The sequence below is a fragment of the Oncorhynchus nerka genome, linkage group LG22 (genome assembly GCF_034236695.1).
Source record: "Oncorhynchus nerka isolate Pitt River linkage group LG22, Oner_Uvic_2.0, whole genome shotgun sequence".
NCBI lineage: Eukaryota > Metazoa > Chordata > Actinopteri > Salmoniformes > Salmonidae > Oncorhynchus > Oncorhynchus nerka.
Window position 1 is genome coordinate 93,529,673 of NC_088417.1, and position 15,095 is coordinate 93,544,767.

The 15,095-nt window shown below is 50.7% G+C and overlaps 1 protein-coding gene across 5 annotated transcripts in view; it reads left to right on the forward strand.

Moving 5' to 3' along the window:
- The window catches only part of dym (dymeclin), a 231,371-nt gene that overhangs the window by 47,337 nt on the left and 168,939 nt on the right, over nucleotides 1-15,095 (forward strand). For all 5 annotated transcript variants that reach the window (XM_065007583.1, XM_065007580.1, XM_065007581.1 and 2 more), the window contains exons 7-8: nucleotides 399-524; nucleotides 5,663-5,805. In XM_065007583.1, the coding sequence (XP_064863655.1) occupies nucleotides 399-524; nucleotides 5,663-5,805 (269 nt within the window). The remainder of the gene's footprint in view (nucleotides 1-398; nucleotides 525-5,662; nucleotides 5,806-15,095) is intronic.

Below are 15,095 nucleotides of genomic sequence, written 5' to 3' on the forward strand. Positions count from 1 at the left end.
GCTATGGTGACCAGTGAGCTGAGATAAGGCGGGGCTTTACCTAGCAGAGACTTGTAGATGACCTGGAGCCAGTGGGTTTGGCGACGAGTATGAAGCGAGGGCCAACCAACGAAAGCGTACAGGTCGCAGTGGTGGGTAGTATATGGGGCTTTGGTGACAAAACGGATGGCACTGTGATAGACTGCTGAGTAGAGTGTTGGAGGCTATTTTGTAAATGACATCGCCGAAGTCTAGGTTGGTAGGATGGTCAGTTTTACAAGGGTATGTTTGGCAGCATGAGTGAAGGAGGCTTTGTTGCGAAATAGGAAGCCGATTCTAGATTTAATTTTATTGGAGATGTTCTCTGTCTGTCTGTCTCTCTCTCACTCTATCTCTCTCTCTTTCTCTCTCTCTCACAGGGACATCACGTACAGTATCCTGTTTGAGGCTGTGACCACCATGTTGGTGTTACTGTCCTACCAGCTCTTCCACAAGGAGATACTGAGAGACGGACTCATTTACCAGTACCTGATGAAGGAACGATGGTGAGTAGAGTCATGGATCAACACACACACTCAGATCCTGTGAGACAGACTCATTTCCCAGTACCTGATGAAGGAAAGATTGGAGTGTGGGGACGATTGGACTGTGGAAACATTTGAAAGAAATCAAATACAATTTCAACCCAGGTCTGCCACATACCTCAGCACACATGGGGGTGTGGCTATAGTCTCAAAGACATCCCCATTTACTCTTACTTGACACAATGACCCAATCACATGATCTAAAAGTAATTCTTGGCACGGGAATATCCAGAATAACACAGAATAACACAATCACGTGAACTAAGGAACTTTAGCAAGTCTTCATGTGTCTTTGGAAATTTGTTTCAGATTCAAGGTTCCCCGAGTACCATGTTCTCAGCTCTCACTTTCTGTGAAAAGTGGCCCAGCTAAGATGTCTGTCTGTCTCGGGCACTAAGCAGAGAGCCAGTTATCTCCCTGGTGGTTCCAGAGGGGTACGTCCCAAATGACACTACTTAGTGCACTGCTTTTGATCAGGGCCCATTGTGGAGTACTGGTCAAAAGTAGTGCACTACATAGACAACAGGGTGCCATTTGGGTTGGTCTGGCCCAAACCCGTCTGGTAGTGTGTAACCAAAGGTCAAGAGGAGGCAGAACACATAGTGATTGTGTCTGTGGCGTAAGGATACGGGACAGGACGGGCAGGGGTAGTGCTCTGGTCAGTGTTGTGTCAAAGGTTCAGGGTTACAGAGTTGCTGCCGCCATGCTGCAGTGTTGTTTTGTTGCGAGAGCACGGTGTTCGTACACACTCACAAAGAGACGTACACACTCACAAAGCGTAGTACAAACACACACACACACACACACACGGTCCGACCCTGTCGGGTCCAGTGGGAGACTGGCCAGGGCACACAGGAAGCATCGGACGAAAAACAACGCCCACAAAAACACAAGCTGTTTCTCTAAGCTGTCCACCTCTCTCGCTCTCGCTCTCACCAGCCTCTCTCTCACACGCACCCACACCAGCCTCTCCTCGCTCTCACCCACACCAGCCTCTCTCTCGCTCTCACCCACACCAGCCTGTCTCTCTCACGCACCCACACCAGCCTGTCTCTCTCACCCACCCACACCAGCCTGTCTCTCACACGCACCCACACCAGCCTCTCTCTCACACGCACCCACACCAGCCTTTCTCTCACACGCACACACCAGCCTCTCTCTCACTCTCACCCACACCAGCCTCTCTCTCACTCTCACCCACACCAGCCTCTCTCTCGCTCTCACCCACACCAGCCTCTCTCTCGCTCTCACCCACACCAGCCTCACTCTCACCCACACCAGCCTCTCTCTCACTCTCACCCACACCAGCCTCTCTCTCACACGCACCCACACCAGCCTCTCTCTCACACGCACCCACACCAGCCTCTCTCTCGCTCTCACCCACACCAGCCTCTCTCTCGCTCTCACCCACACCAGCCTCTCTCTCGCTCTCACCCACACCAGCCTCTCTCTCGCTCTCACCCACACCAGCCTCTCTCTCGCTCTCACCCACACCAGCCTCTCTCTCGCTCTCACCCACACCAGCCTCTCTCTCGCTCTCACCCACACCAGCCTCTCTCTCGCTCTCACCCACACCAGCCTCTCTCTCACACGCACCCACACCAGCCTCTCTCTCACACGCACCCACACCAGCCTCTCTCTCACACGCACCCACACCAGCCTCTCTCTCGCTCTCACCCACACCAGCCGCCTCTCTCTCACACGAGCGCACACCAGCAGCCTCTCTCACACTCTCACCCACACCAGCCTGTCTCTCACACGCACGCACACCAGCCTCTCTCTCACACGCACCCACACCAGCCTCTCTCTCACACGCACCCACACCAGCCTCTCTCTCACACGCACCCACACCAGCCTGTCTCTCACACGCACCCACACCAGCCTCTCTCTCACACGCACCCACACCAGCCTCTCTCTCACACGCACCCACACCAGACTCTCTCTCACACGCGCCCACACCAGCCTCCCTCTCACACGCGCCCACACCAGCCTCTCTCTCACACGCGCGCACACCAGCCTCTCTCACACGCGCGCACACCAGCCTCTCTCTCACACGCGCGCACACCAGCAGCCTCTCTCTCACACGCGCGCACACCAGCAGCCTCTCTCTCACACGCGCGCACACCAGCAGCCTCTCTCTCACACGCGCGCACACCAGCAGCCTCTCTCTCACACGCGCGCACACCAGCAGCCTCTCTCTCACACGCGCGCACACCAGCAGCCTCTCTCTCACACGCGCACACCAGCAGCCTCTCTCTCACACGCGCGCACACCAGCAGCCTCTCTCTCACACGCGCACACCAGCAGCCTCTCTCTCACACGCGCGCACACCAGCAGCCTCTCTCTCACACGCGCGCACACCAGCAGCCTCTCTCTCACACGCGCGCACACCAGCAGCCTCTCTCTCACACGCGCGCACACCAGCAGCCTCTCTCTCACACCAGCAGCCCCTCTCTCACACCAGCAGCCTCTCTCTCACACCAGCAGCCCCTCTCTCACACCAGCAGCCTCTCTCTCACACCAGCAGCCTCTCTCTCACACGCGCGCACACCAGCAGCCTCTCTCTCACACGCGCGCACACCAGCAGCCTCTCTCTCACACGCGCGCACACCAGCAGCCTCTCTCTCACACCAGCAGCCCCTCTCTCACACCAGCAGCCTCTCTCTCACACCAGCAGCCTCTCTCTCACACCAGCAGCCCCTCTCGCACACCAGCAGCCCCTCTCGCACACCAGCAGCCCCTCTCGCACACCAGCAGCCCCTCTCGCACACCAGCAGCCCCTCTCTCACACCAGCAGCCTCTCTCTCACACCAGCAGCCTCTCTCTCTCTCACACACACACACACACACACACGCACATACACCAGCCTCGCTCTCTCTCTCTCTCACACAAATCAAATCAAATGTATTTTTATAGCCCTTCGTACATCAGCTGATATCTCAAAGTGCTGTACAGAAACCCAGCCTAAAACCCCAAACAGCAAGCAATGCAGGTGTAGAAGCACGGTGGTTAGGAAAAACTCCCTAGAAAGGCCAAAACCTAGGAAGAGACCTAGAGAGGAACCAGGCTATGTGGGGTGGCCAGTCCTCTTCTGGCTGTGCCGGGTGGAGATTATAACAGAACATGGCCAAGATGTTCAAATGTTCATAAATGACCAGCATGGTTGAATAATAATAAGGCAGAACAGTTGAAACTGGAGCAGCAGCACAGTCAGGTGGAAGTTGAAACTGGAGCAGCAGCATGGCCAGGTGGACTGGGGACAGCAAGGAGTCATCATGTCAGGTAGTCCTGGGGCATGGTCCTAGGGCTCAGGTCCTCCGAGAGAGAGAAAGAAAGAGAGAAGGAGAGAATTAGAGAACGCACACTTAGATTCACACAGGACACCGAATAGGACAGGAGAAGTACTCCAGATATAACAAACTGACCCCAGCCCCCGACACATAAACTACTGCAGCATAAATACTGGAGGCTGAGACAGGAGGGGTCAGGAGACACTGTGGCCCCATCCGAGGACACCCCCGGACAGGGCCAAACAGGAAGGATATAACCCCACCCACTTTGCCAAAGCACAGCCCCCACACCACTAGAGGGATATCTTCAACCACCAACTTACCATCCTGAGACAAGGCTGAGTATAGCCCACAAAGATCTCCGCCACGGCACAACCCAAGGGGGGGGGGCGCCAACCCAGACAGGGTGATCACAACAGTGAATCAACCCACTCAGGTGACGCACCCCCTCCAGGGACGGCATGAGAGAGCCCCAGTAAGCCAGTGACTCAGCCCCTGTAATAGGGTTAGAGGCAGAGAATCCCAGTGGAAAGAGGGGAACCGGCCAGGAAGAGACAGCAAGGGCGGTTCGTTGCTCCAGAGCCTTTCCGTTCACCTTCCCACTCCTGGGCCAGACTACACTCAATCATATGACCCACTGAAGAGATGAGTCTTCAGTAAAGACTTAAAGGATGAGACCGAGTTTGTGTCTCTGACATGGGTAGGCAGACCGTTCCATAAAAATGGAGCTCTATAGGAGAAATCCCTGCCTCCAGCTGTTTGCTTAGAAATTTTAGGGACAATTAGGAGGCCTGCGTCTTGTGAACGTAGCGTACGTGTAGGTATGTACGGCAGGACCAAATCAGAGAGATAGGTAGGAGCAAGCCCATGTAATGCTTTGTAGGTTAGCAGTAAAACCTTGAAATCAGCCCTTGCTTTGACAGGAAGCCAGTGTAGAGAGGCTAGCACTGGAGTAATATGATTAAATTTTTTGGTTCTAGTCAGGATTCTAGCAGCCGTATTTAGCACTAACACACATACACCAGCCTCTCTCTCTCTCTCTCTCTCACACACACATACACACACCACCCTCTCACACACCAGCCTCTCACAATAGAGTTTGTGTTTCTCTCCTCACATTTTAAACACAACAAACGTGCTTTTCTTGGGCAGTTTTCCCGTATCTGTCCAAGCTATTTTCATGTTTTAACATTGGTTTTCCATAAAAACATCCAAAAACAGTAAACACCTTTTATTATTAACACAGAAAGGCCAGTCATCCTGTCTCCAGAGTCCTTTAACGTATTTCATGATTTCAACATCGGTCTTGAGATTATGAGACCAACTCTCCTCTGGTTCACTGACAGGAAATAAATGGAAAAGGTAAACAACCCCTGTTTCTTCAGATATGTGCTTTTAGGAAACTGTTACAATATACGATGACCTATGATAACAACCATTCATGGTTAAAGTCCTGTTCATCCACAGGCAGCAGGTCTGTTTTCTGGTGCTGTGTCTGACTTGGTGTTACAGACTGTAGTCCTCTTGTCCCTGACCAGTCAGTTAGTGGCAGGGTAGCCTAGTGGTTAGAGCGTTGGACTAGTAACCGGAAGGTTGCTGTAGATCTGTCGTACTGCCCCTGAACAGGCATTTAACCCACTGTTCCTAGGCCATCATTGAAAATAAGAATTTGTTCTTAAAACTGACTTGCCTAGTTAAATAAAGGTCAAATAAAAAAATAAAACAGTGAAGACCCTGCTCAGACCTGTTCTGTGTGGTGCTGTAGATCAGTTTCTGTCACTGACCTCTTCTCTGTCTCTGTTCTGCCAGTGTGTCCCTGACCAGTCGGTTAGTGAAGACCCTGCTGTATAACTTCATCAGACAGGAGAAGTGTCCTCCCCCAGCCACACACATCTTTGATCAGCAGTCGGACGGTGGAGGCCTGCTCTACGGCCTCGCCTCAGGGGTAGCAAGTAAGTACAAGAAGGTGACCACTGGGGTTTCCTACCGTTATCCTGTTGCTGTACAGGGTTATACAGTATTATCAGCAGTGCACACAAGGGGACGCTATTCCTTTCTAAACTGAAATCTTTTTAAATAATATGCAAATTCCCATAGCGGACGCTAGCTAAATGCTAACAAGCGCAATACAACACAAACGAATTGCAAGAACAGACACCCCAGCTCATAGCGTTACACAGCTAATTCAAAAGGTTTGCTGCACACACACAACAATTATTCAACAGCAGGGATCTGGATCCAGGAAGTATTTGTCGTTGTAATTGTTGACCGTGTTGAAAATCATACCGTTGTTATTTCAAAATACCCCGTTATACCACCCAAGTCTAGCCCACACCCGCACAGGGATGCAGATACACACACCCGCACAGACGCGCCGACTCAGCCCGCACAGATACAGACGCACGCGCACAGACGCACCCGCACAGACGCACCGACTCAGCCCGCACACACACGGACACACACACACACGCACAGACACACACGCACAGACACACACGCACAGACACACACGCACAGACACACACGCACAGACACACGCACAGACACACACGCACACAGACACACGGACACGCGCACACGCGCGTGTGTCTGCGCGCGTGTGTCTGCGCGCGTGTGTCTGCGCGCGTGTGTCTGCGCGCGTGTGTCTGCGCGCGTGTGTCTGCGCGCGTGTGTCTGCGCGCGCGTGTGTCTGCGTGTGTCTGCGTGCGCGTGTGTCTGCGTGCGCGTGTGTCTGCGTGCGCGTGTGTCTGCGCGCGTGTGTCTGCGCGCGTGTGTCTGCGCGCGTGTGTCTGCGCGTGTGTGTCTGTGAGGACAGCGCCAGAGAGACTTTACTCTCTCTCCCTGTCTCTCTCTTTCCCTCTGTCTGGCTCTCTCTCTGTCTGGCTCTCTCTCTGTCTGGCTCTCTCTCTGTCTGGCTCTCTCTCTGTCTGGCTCTCTCTCCGTCTGGCTCTCTCTCGGTCTGGCTCTCTCTCGGTCTGGCTCTCTCTCGGTCTGGCTCTCTCTCGGTCTGGCTCTCTCTCGGTCTGGCTCTCTCTCGGTCTGGCTCTCTCTCGGTCTGGCTCTCTCTCGGTCTGGCTCTCTCTCGGTCTGGCTCTCTCTCGGTCTGGCTCTCTCTCGGTCTGGCTCTCTCTCGGTCTGGCTCTCTCTCGGTCTGGCTCTCTCTCGGTCTGGCTCTCTCTCGGTCTGGCTCTCTCTCGGTCTGGCTCTCTCTCGGTCTGGCTCTCTCTCGGTCTGGCTCTCTCTCCGTCTGGCTCTCTCTCCGTCTGGCTCTCTCTCCGTCTGGCTCTCTCTCCGTCTGGCTCTCTCTCCGTCCGTCTGGCTCTCTCTCCGTCTGGCTCTCTCTCCGTCCGTCTGGCTCTCTCTCCGTCTGGCTCTCTCTCCGTCCGTCTGGCTCTCTCGCTGTCCGTCTCGGTCTCTCTCGCTGTCCGTCTCGGTCTCTCTCGCTGTCCGTCTCGGTCTCTCTCGCTGTCCGTCTCGGTCTCTCTCGCTGTCCGTCTCGGTCTCTCTCGCTGTCTGTCTCTCTCTCTCTCTCTCTCATATATCCATGCATTTCACTTTTCAGCAGCTTTGAGACGTTGTGTTGCCTGTTGTTTCCTCATTGTCAGACCAAGACAGTTATGTTAGACCTCTGTCTAGATATTTTATCAATGTATGTAATGATTATGGCGGTGTGAGGTACTGTTGCACCCTCTACAACCACTGTGATTGTTCTTCCAGCTGAGTCAAATAATAATCTGGCCTTAATGGCCAAGTACTCTAAGACTGGCCACCCCTCAGAGCCTGGTTCCCCTCTAGGTTTCTTCCTAGGTTCCTACCTTTCTGGGGAGTTTTTCCTAGCCACTGTGCTTCTACATCTGCATTGCTTGCTGTTTGGTGTTTTAGTAAATGTAAAAGGGCTTTATAAAATACATTTGATTGATAGATGGATTGGAAAGACTGGCCAGAAGGAAGAAATGTATTTGACATTTTCTTTGTAGTGTTTTGTGGATGTTTTTTACTCTCTCCATCGTTCCCATCGTTCCAATCGTCCACTTCTGCATTACCCGAGTCTGTCTCCCTTCACACAAGGCTCTTCTCACACCACTATTGGCTGCTGAGTCGGGTTCAGCAGGAGGTCAGACCAGTCTGTCTGGTTGATTTACAGCGGTGAAGGATCCTCAGGTCTGTTTGTGTGTGGACTCCTCATTGAGAGAGCCCCATTATGTCTCCCGTTCACAGGACCAAAGAGGGCTGTGTGCTCACAGATAGATAGAAATAGACAGACAACACTGTAGCATTGGCCAGACTGGACAGGTGCCTGACTGTGCTAGTCTCTTCATTACTTTGCTTTGTTTAGGATTCTTCCACGTCCTCTCTCATTCTAGAATGGCAGCTAGCGAGCTAAATCCCTTTACTGTCTGCCTACATGCCATGGCTGCAGTTAACCACAGTCTACAATGCACCCTGGTTGTAAATCAGGACTTGAGTACACTACTCACACTGATGTCTTTATGTAGGACAACGAGCCTGTTCTGTCTGACAGCCAAGCGGAAGAATGAATGGTATTTGTCCTGCAGAGGACAGCCTATAGTCCCCTGGACAATGAGAAGGGATGTGTTGGTGGTACCACAGGGGACTGGGCTGTTAACAGTGTTGTGGTTATTATTAAGGGTCTGATTTGACCTCGGATCAGACGGTTTCTATTGGCATGTTGTGCTCTCCTGCCTCCCCTGCGCCTCCTGCTCTTCCTGGCTACGCACACACACATACACACTCCTGCGCCAGGGAAATCTAGCGAAGGAGCATGAAGGAAAGGCTTTCAGGAAGGAGGAAGGGGCCAGTTGGAACGTTCCTCATCATACGAGATGGGACCGCTACTCAGAGCTCTGTGGGCGGGACTGAGGGAGGGGCTGAGGGAGAGGCCAGTTGGAACGGTCCTCATCAGACGAGATGGGACCGCTACTCAGAGCTCTGTGGGCGGGACTGAGGGAGGGGCCAGTTGGAACGTTCCTCATCATACGAGATGGGACCGCTACTCAGAGCTCTGTGGGCGGGGCTGAGGGAGGGGCCAGTTGGAACGTTCCTCATCATACGAGATGGGACCGCTACTCAGAGCTCTGTGGGCGGGGCTGAGGGAGGGGCCAGTTGGAACGTTCCTCATCATACGAGATGGGACCGCTACTCAGAGCTCTGTGGGCGGGGCTGAGGGAGGGGCCAGTTGGAACGTTCCTCATCATACGAGATGGGACCGCTACTCAGAGCTCTGTGGGCGGGGCTGAGGGAGGGGCCAGTTGGAACGTTCCTCATCATACGAGATGGGACCGCTACTCAGAGCTCTGTGGGCGGGGCTGAGGGAGGGGCCAGTTGGAACGTTCCTCATCATACGAGATGGGACCGCTACTCAGAGCTCTGTGGGCGGGGCTGAGGGAGGGGCCTCATCAGGCGAGTTACTCAGAGCTCTGTGGAACCTTCCTCATCAGACGAGATGGGACCGCTACTCAGAGCTCTGTGGGCGGGACTGAGGGAGGGGCCAGTTGGAACGTTCCTCATCAGACGAGATGGGACCGCTACTCAGAGCTCTGTGGGAGGTAGGGAGGGACTGAGGGAGGGGCCAGTTGGAACGTTCCTCATCAGACGAGATGGGACCGCTACTCAGAGCTCTGTGGGAGGTAGGGAGGGACTGAGGGAGGGAGAAGAGACATTAGATAGTGAGTGAAAGAGACAGGGAATGGCTGTTTTCTTCTCCCATAATGTATTTTTCATCCAAGAGGTCCATGATCATGAAATTGTCATATTTGCCTGGTGTGGTGCTTTATTTTCAAATGTTTCCTGTTCTTTTTTTAGAACTGTTGAATTCTTCCTAGGCCCATGCGCTTTGTGTACATGAAAGATCCTATTTCAGAATGACATTTAACATAAAAAAACAGCAAACCGGAGGGGAATGATGTAAATGTAGTGCTTAGAACATTGTTGGCATCACAAAGATGTAGTGATGGTCTCTTTCATCTCTCAGCCTGACTTCTATAGGAGGGGCTTCTATAGGAGAAGAGAGGGATGAAACCAATTACTGGAGAAAGAGATGAGATACAACCATGAGTCAATCAAACAGCAGAATGAGGGGGAACTGTTGTGTACAGACTCAGTGAATATAGTCTGGCTACTGAGAGGCTGCCGCAGGCAGACCTGGCTCTCAAGAGAAGACAGTCTATGTACACACTGCCCACAAAATGTGATGGAATCTGAGCTGCACTTCCTAATCTCCTGCCTAATGTATGACCATATAAGAGACAAATTTCTCTCATATTACAGAAAGAATTGTTCATCAATTCCAATTTTGATAATCTTACATATCTATTAGGTGAAATACCACAGTGTGCCATCACAGCAGCAATATTGGTGACCTGTTGCAACAAGGGACTACCTGTGAAGAACAAACACCATTGTAAATACAACCCAGCAGTGGTAGGTCTGATTACCACGAGACAGCCTAAAGGGGGGGGATAACCTCTCAAAGTCAACAAAACGAAGGAGCTGATCATGAACAGTAGAGAGAGCATGCCCCCATCCACATGGATGAGGGTGAAGAGCTCTCCAGAGGGTGGTGCACAGTCCCTCCAGTACATCTACAGTGTTACAGGAAGGCCTAGAAGATAATCAAGAACCTCTGCCACCTGAGCCACGGCCTGCTACCATGTAGAAGGCGGAGACAGCACAGGTGCATCAAAGCTGGCACTAAATGACTGAAAAACAGCTTCTATCTCCAGGCCATCAGACTGTGAAATAGTCACTACTAGCCGGGCTGCTCAGTACCATTACGTTACAGCCTAATTCTAAAATGGATTAAATAAAACACATCCTCAGCAATCTACACACAATTCCCCATGATGACAAAGCAGAAACAGGTTTTTAGGAATTTTAGCAAATGTATTTATATATATATATATATATATATATATATATAAGAAGCAGATACCTTAATAACATAAGTATTTAGACCCTTTGCTATGAGACTTTGATGAAAGATGAACAGAGCAAAGAAGAGAGAGATCCTTGATGAAAACCTGTTCCAGAGCGCTCAGGACCTCAGACTGGGACGAAGGTTCATCTTCCAACAGGACAACGACCCCAAGCGCACAGCCAGGATAACAACCCTAAGCACACAGCTAAGACAACGCAGGAGGGGCTTCGGTAAAAGTCTCTGAATGTCATTGAGTGGCCCAGCCAGAGTCCAGACTTGAACCTGATCAATCATCTCTGGAGAGACCTGAAAATAGCTTTGCAGTGACACTCCCCACTCAACCTGACGGAGCTTGAGAGGATCTGTGTAAAATAACTCCCCAAATACAGGTGTACCAAGCTTGTAGCGTCATACCCAAGAAGACTAGGCTGTAATCACTGCCAAAGGTGCTTCAACAAAGTACTGAGTAAAGGGTCTGAATACTTATGTAAATGTGATATTTCCATGTTTTATTTGTTTTATACATTTCAAAAAATCTGTTTTTGCTTCATCATTATGGCTTATTGTGTGTAGATGTGTAAATAACACTATTTAATCCATTTTAAAATATTGGTTAATGTTACAAATTTGGCCTCAGAACAGCAGAACAGCCTCTGTTCGTCGGGTCATACACTGTACAAGGTGGCGAAAGCGTTCCACAGGGATTCTGGCCCATGTTGACTCCAACGCTTCCCACAGTTGTGTGGATCATTCTTGATACACACAGGAAACTGTTGAACGTGAAAAACCCTGCAGCGTTGCAGTTCTTGACACAAACTGGTGCCCCTGTCATATCCCGTATCCCGTTCAAAGGCACTTAAATATGTTGTCTTGCCATTCACCCTCTGAATGGCACACATTCTCAATTGTCTCAAGGCTTAAAAATCCTTCTTTAACCTGTCACCGGCTCTGTGACTGGTACAGATGAACTGCAATAGACAGACAGCATACAGGACATTCAACATGGATTTGAAGTGGATTTAACAAGATATCAACAAGGATTGACCTGGTCAGTCTGTCATGGGGAAAATAATGCACCACATCAGGAAAATATGACGATTTCATGGACCTCTTGGATGAAAAATACGTTATGGGAGAAGAAAACAGCCATTCCCTGTCTTAATGTTTTCATCACTCAGAGTATTGTATGTTACCATGCCAGTAAAGCCCATTGAATTGAGAGAGGCAGAGCGGGTGAGTGACCGGCTGTCTGAATGGAAAACAAGAAGAGCCCATGGTCAAACAAAACCAGAGGAAGAGGGGCCCTTTATGGACATGGAGGGAGAGAGACTCTGAGTCTGAATGGATCGGCGGTCAGCGGTTTCCCTTAGATAAGTTTCCTTTGTTGGTGGCAGACGCCTATCAGTGGGCCATCAGAAGCCGGCCAGTCTCTGTCTCTGACTACTGTGTGTGTGTGTGTTTCCCTTTGTGTGTAAGTGCGACTACTGTCTGACTGTTATCAGAGGTCAGAGTTATGCCTTGTCCTCTCTGTAATCCCCCAGAGCCTCAGTGTCTGCTACTGCCTCGTCTCCTCTCTCTCTCACACACACACACACACACACACACACACACACACACACACACACACACACACACACACACAGACACACAGACAGACTAATAGATAGACGCCAAAAAGGATTTTGGCTGCCTGGTTGTAGTCATGACGGTCACGTCCACAGCTGGGACAGACCGTCGTCTCTCCCCTTACTGAGATGACTGGAACACAGACTGGAAACTGCCTGGTGTGTCCACACTGGAACAAATTGTGTAATGTGACAGACAGAGCTAACATGCCCTGCAGGCCTGGATGGACGGACGGACGGGCGGGCAGGCAGGCGGGCAGACGGGCAGGCAGACGGGCAGGCAGACGGGCAGGCAGACGGGCAGACAGGCAGACAGACAGGCAGACAGACAGGCAGGCAGGCAGACGGGTTGGTTAAGGCTCCCTTTTTTCCAGTTTGAAGCATTCTTTCCTCAGATTTTCCCATCACTCATTTACCCCCAGCATGATCATATGATCCTGTTTCACATGCCGCCACAGGACTGTGTGTGTGTGTGTGTGCGCATGCTTAAAGATGTCTTACTCATAGCCCTGTGCCTGTATGATCTTTAGTTGGACATTCCCAGGAAATCTCTGCCAGCCAGTCCCTTAGCCTGCCTCAGTCAGTCACACTATGCAGGGCTGGAGCCGACCTATGAATCTCTATTCATCAAACCAGTTGTATATCAGCCCTCTCATTTGTCTCCATGGAAAGAAGAGATTGTTGAAACCATCCAACCAGCTGCATTGTAATCTCCCCTTGTACTGTATTACTGTAGGCTTCCTAATGCTCTGTGAGAAATGACAATCTGAGCTGATTCCATCCAGACATCGTCTAACTGAGACAGTTGGCTTAGAGGACATTCCAAATGGTACCCTGTTTCTAATGGGGCGGCAGGTAGCCTAGTGGTTAGAGTGTAGAGGAGGCAGGTAGCCTAGTGGTTAGAGTGTAGAGGCGGCAGGTAGCCTAGTGGTTAGAGTGTAGAGGCGGCAGGTAGCCTAGTGGTTAGAGTGTGGAGGCGGCAGGTAGCCTAGTGGTTAGAGTGTGGAGGCGGCAGGTAGCCTAGTGGTTAGAGTGTAGAGGCGGCAGGTAGCCTAGTGGTTAGAGTGTTGGACTAGTAACCGAAAGGTTGCAAGTTCAAGCCCCCGAGCTGACAATGTACAAATCTGTCGTTCTGCCCCTGAACAGGCAGTTAACCCACTGTTCCTAGTCCGTCATTGAAAATAAGAATTTGTTCTTAACTGACTTGCCTAGTTAAATAAAGGTTAAATAAAAACATAATGGTACTGGTCCAAAGTCGTGTACTAAATAGGGTTCCATTTGGGATTCACCCTTTGTTGCCATGAAAACTATACAAGCTCTTACTAGCAGCAGTGAAAACGGCTGGGCTGAATTCATGTACAGTGGCTTTCATCCCGTCGCTCCGGTTCTGTTGTATTTTTTTGAGTCGTGGTCGTCCGTGCTGGCGGACTTGCAGTAGTAATTGAACATCCTGTTTGTTGTAGTTCATCTGTACTGGTCACAGAGCTGGTGTCAGTCTGTGCCTGTATTCTGACTTCACATTTTAAATAACCAGATGTTGGAACAAATGGTTTATTGGTTTAGAAAATACACATTTATTTATTGAATATGTTGTGTATAATGCCATGTCTTTCGGTGCTGCCAATGTAGCCTCTAAAGAGAAAATGATGCATGTTAGAGTTTGGTTGGGATGCCGGAGATTTAACTGGGTCATTTACGCATTCAAATCATGTATTTTGTGTATTTGTTTGCCTTACAAAGTGCACATTGTAATGCTATTGAGAACTATTTCTACAGGAATGTATGTTACAAATGTACCTGTTTTAATCCTTGTTTATTGAAGAGGTGACTCATTTATTTTATTTCTGCTGCATCAGGAAGGAGGGTTGGCAAGCCAGGTCCTTCATCTGAAGCACCATTTTTAAACTGGCCAAATCCCAGGGGTAGAGATACATATTTTCCCAGAGTCAGATGAACTCGTGGATACCATTTGAATGTCTCTTTGTTTGAAGCATGCTAGCTGTTACCATAGACATCCAGTCATTGTGCTAAAGCTAGTTAGCGTTGGCTCACGAAACTATCTCCTATCACGTCCTTCATCCTGGATGTCACTTAGCATGTTTTCCTCAGAAAAGGCTTGAAAAGGGAGTGTGAAAGGAAGAGGAAACATTTCATCCTGGTTATTAGTTGAGTAGTGCCTGGTCTGCCAGTTCACGGTTGTCCTGAGGAAGTGGAGCAGAGCTTAGTCATGCTGAGGCCCGTCTCCCCCTCAGCGTTTTCCGCGTTCCAAATGGTACCCTATTCTCTACATAGAGCACTACTTAGGGATTAGGGTGTCATTAGGGATATACAGACCTGTCTGTGTGTTCACGTGTCACTGTGCCAGTTTTGCCCCACTGTGTGTGTGTGTGTGTGTGTGTGTGTGTGTGTGTGTGTGTGTGTGTGTGTGTGTGTGTGTGTGTGTGTGTGTGTGTGTGTGTGTGTGTCAGTCCGCGCCAGACTGGCCCCACGGCACCATAGTGCCACCTGTCTAACTTCCTGTCCAGAACAAAGCAGCTGACAATGTAGAGGCACAGGAAGTGGCGCTCTGTGTGTGTGTACGTGTACCACCAACTGAATATTGCTCTGTCCGGAGTACCCCTGAAGTACCCCCTCGTTCATTTTACCAGTGAGCCTATGGTCTCATGAGTCTTCTCAAGTA